At 42.8% G+C, this 3,939-nt stretch overlaps 1 protein-coding gene across 1 annotated transcript in view; it reads right to left on the bottom strand.

Annotated features, from left to right (window-relative positions):
- Positions 1-2,288: 2,288 nt before the first annotated feature.
- Positions 2,289-3,939, bottom strand: part of DERL2 (derlin 2) — a 9,953-nt gene continuing 8,302 nt past the window's right edge. The window contains exons 6-7 of the mRNA XM_015408016.1: positions 3,491-3,581; positions 2,289-2,801 (exon numbers count right to left, since the gene is read on the bottom strand). Coding sequence (XP_015263502.1) covers positions 2,696-2,801; positions 3,491-3,581 — 197 coding nt within the window. The 3' untranslated portion in view covers positions 2,289-2,695. The remainder of the gene's footprint in view (positions 2,802-3,490; positions 3,582-3,939) is intronic.

Raw genomic sequence — 3,939 nt, forward strand, 5'->3', positions numbered from 1 at the left:
CAAGCCTCCGGCTCTAAGACTGCTCATAGTCAGGCAGCAGCATGCTCGGGAGAGAAATCTACCCACGGTATACTCAAGTTTGTCCGCTCCCAAGGGGGATACTTTGTACCAGCAGCTTTAAAACTATTCAAGGCTAAAACACTAGCCCAGATGCTTTATGGGATGATGCTTGGAGCGCCTCCTTCCTCTTGCTATGCTCCCTTAGAGCTAGTCCAATCGAAATTTCTGAGAGCAGTGCTCCAAGTTCCTAGGTGCGTCTCCAATGCAATGGTACGGCTAGAGACCGGGATGCTGAAAGTTGAAGCCAAGATTACCTTACACTCTATCTTTTATTGGCTAAAGATTAATTTAAATCCGTGTGGCCTAGTGCCCTTGATTCTGACTGATGCCTTTAAATCCGAATGGCTGATTTCTGTTTATCGGAAAATTTCGCTCTTGGGTTATTCTCCACAAGCGCTTTTGGAGATGGGTGGGGATCGAGCTAAGTTAGCAATTAGGCAGAGGATCATGGACACCGAACGCCAATTGGATCTACAGGCGACTCCTACCTTTATAGCACCAATTAGTAGTAAATTCATCGCAGCACAAGCCCCATATTTAGCCGTGCTGGAGTCACATAAACTTAGGAGGGCATATACTTTGGCTAGATGCTCTGCCTTACCCACTGCAGTCCTCGAGGGCAAATTCAAAAAACTTCCCCGAAAAGAGAGGTTATGTATGTGTGCGTCTGGGGAGATCGAATCCCAGGAACACGTGTTCCTGAGGTGCCCATTATATAACGAGGATCGTACAAAACTAATCGATCCTTTTCTGGCTGGCACTTCAGACCAGGATAAGATAGAAAATTTGTTTGCTAACTTTGAACATAGAGCGCTGCATCAGATTGCAAAATTCTGCCTACTGGTTGTAAAAGCTCACCAGTGTTCTGGTTGTCACTTGGGTTAGGACTGCTTGTTTTTAATTCTATTGCCATTTTTGCCATTTTTATCATTTTATTTTATTCTTTTAACTGCGTTTTATTGCAGCGTATTCTTAAGCTTGGTTTTAGTGATCAAAACGATTGTACAAATGTTGCCTCTTTTTAACCCTGTTGTATTTTCGGTAGTTTTATCATCCGGTTATTGTAATTTATTTTTTTAAGGTTTTATATTGCTGGCTATGCGCTGTAACAATAAAATTCATTCAGGTGGCCTGTTTTGTCGCACCCACTTCTGCTCCTTAAACGAATGGTGGAATCGTAAAGAGCGAAAACTTGGGCCCGCACTCTTTGCAACAATAAAGTTGTCCCTGAGGGAGTCTGTCCGGAGGTGTAGAGAAGAAAGAGCCAGTTGTCAGACCTTAAATTCATTCTTACTGAGGAAAGGCAACATCAAGTATTTTAATCAATCACCTTCTACACAGCAACTGCACAGGGGCATTGATTCACATTGGGATTGCAGCTGGGGGTGCAGATTCCTGCTATGCCGAAATGACACCACAGAACTGCTGTATGCCTGATTGCCCGTGACCTGACCGCATGTTGCCTATATGCTTCTTCCAATGAGCTAAACCTGTTTTTTAAAAAATAAATAGCAGTGCTGTGGTGCTAGCTTTGGAACACAGACCTGATGTGGAGCTTTGGGTCCTAATTCCTATAGAACTTGGCCTAGTGTACAGGTTAGAGATCAGCCACAAATCAAGACCACCCAAGAACAGATCCAACACCACATTTTATAATGTACATACAAAGAGTCAGCAGCCTTTCACAAACCTCAGGCCCTGTTGCCAATATTTCCGGAGGAGTAGCTTGGCCTTGTTAGTCTATTGCATCAAAATAGAAGTCCACCTTAAAAAATAGCATTTATTCCTAACAGTTCATATTATAACTTTTTACCAAGGAATACCAGGATCACAACACAGAGGCAGGCAATGGAAAACCACCTCTGAACATGTCTTGCCTTGCAAACCCCATGGGGTCATAAGTCAGCTGTGACTTGATGGCAAAAAAGAAAGAGGGAGGGAATTTGGAATCTTTGACCTTTGTCACCATCCATTATGTGTAACAACCTAAACCTGTTCCAGTCCCTTACAGAGAGTCACATCTGAAAGACTCATGATGAGATTCACACTAAACGTCTCCTCAACTCCCCTTCAATAAGCATTAAACCATAAGCGTGCCAGACTCCGGCACAAGTTGTCCTCAGAATCTGCCTTGTCTCTGATGAACAAAACCAGCTCTTCGGTGCGGTTTCATTTCAGAAGTATTTTTTTCCTAAAGTAAAAAAAGAAAAATCAAGCAATGTTGCAGGGTGTGAATCTATCAAAAAGTTTATTCCCCTTCTGAAGTTTTCCATTCAGTCCCTTGTATCAAATACAATTTGAAAAAAAATCTTAGAAATATCATTTTTACACAAAGTACTGATGATCTCATTAACTTGCGGGTTGACAAGAAGGTGCATTTGCAGTTATTCTTGGCTCTGTTTAGATAATTCAGTCTGGAACCAGCCAATGCAGCAAAAGCCACCAGAAATATGAGTGTGTCAAGACGAATGTCTTACAATAAGAACACTTTTTTGTTCAAATTAAAAAAGTGCTTCATATGCTCAGATCAGAAAAGCCTTCAGAAAGCTTCTGTTCCTTTCATAAGGGTCTCCAGCATGGTGCTCTAGCTTAGTCCCTCCCAGAATAATCTGGCTATCAACAGCGCTTTCTCTGTTCAGCCTCCAAGGCGCTGACCTTCACCCCAGTCAAAGCCACCTGGCCGTTCTTCAGGCAGAGGGTTGTAATTGGGGTCGTCATCTGGTGAATCAAATATTATTTTCCTAGAAAACAAAAATTATTTTAAGACATGGATGCTCAGAGAGAGAAAACTTTACATTCCTGGATAGCATCTGGTTCATAGAATGTGAGAGCTGGAAGGGACCTTGCAGGTCATCTAGTCCAACCCCCTGCACTCTGCAGGAGCATAGCCGAAAGATGGCCCTACAACATACCCAAAAGATGGTCGTCCAGCCTCCGCTTGAAAACGTCCAGCAAATGAAGCATCCACCACCTCCCGAGGCAGACTGTTCTACTGCTCAACCACTCTTACAGTTAGGAAGTTACTCCTGATATTTAGCCGGTAATGACTCCCTTGTAATTTCCACCCATGGTTTTACAAGGGATTTCTTTGCTCATCTCATTTTTCTGTCTAATTAAAGGCTTTTAATCCCTTTCTAGAAATTTTTTAAATGCTGCTTTTATGCAGTACCCAATACAGTGCGGGCCATTAGATAAATTTCTTTCCACAAGAAGACCTCTAAAGCTTGGCTAGTTTTGCTTTTCCTTCTAGGTCACTTCTCTTAGTAATCCCCCTCCCATTTTTTTGCATTCTTTCTAGTATGTATCACACTGTTATTTATTACAGTGACTGTATGTGTTATATTGCTTTAATTGCATTGCCTTCTCTTTCTGTAATCCAGACTATAAAGGAAGGAAATAATAAAGGGTTGCCACGCAGGAAGACACTTACAGAATAGATGGTGTTTTGAGCAGCCTTCCTCCACCAGGCTGATTGGGGAAAACATCTTCTAAGAAGAAGTATATATGGCCTACAGCAATACCTAAAGTCAAGGGGGAGAAGAAATGAGACCTTTATAAGATTCGGCCTTTGTGAAACACAGCTGCTGTAATTGCTACCCAAAGCAATGCCTTGGATGCAAAAAAAAAGGAAAGAAAATAGCAGTTAGTGGTGCTCTACAAATGTGTGCAATAATCCAGACAAAGCTACGATAGCTGCTGTACCAGTCATCACGCTCCCACAATGGGTCACATGGGATGAAGAACATCTTTGGATTTTGTTTCATTTCATACTAGGAATCAGGCCTGTTGTAACAATAAATATGAGCGCTAGCTTGGCCACCCGGCTGCGGCCCCCCGTCTCCTTCCCGCCCCCCCCCCGCCCGGCCACTCGAGTTCCCA

The sequence above is a fragment of the Gekko japonicus genome, unplaced genomic scaffold, assembly GCF_001447785.1.
Source record: "Gekko japonicus isolate JY-2015 unplaced genomic scaffold, Gekko_japonicus_V1.1 scaffold1, whole genome shotgun sequence".
Lineage (NCBI taxonomy): Eukaryota > Metazoa > Chordata > Lepidosauria > Squamata > Gekkonidae > Gekko > Gekko japonicus.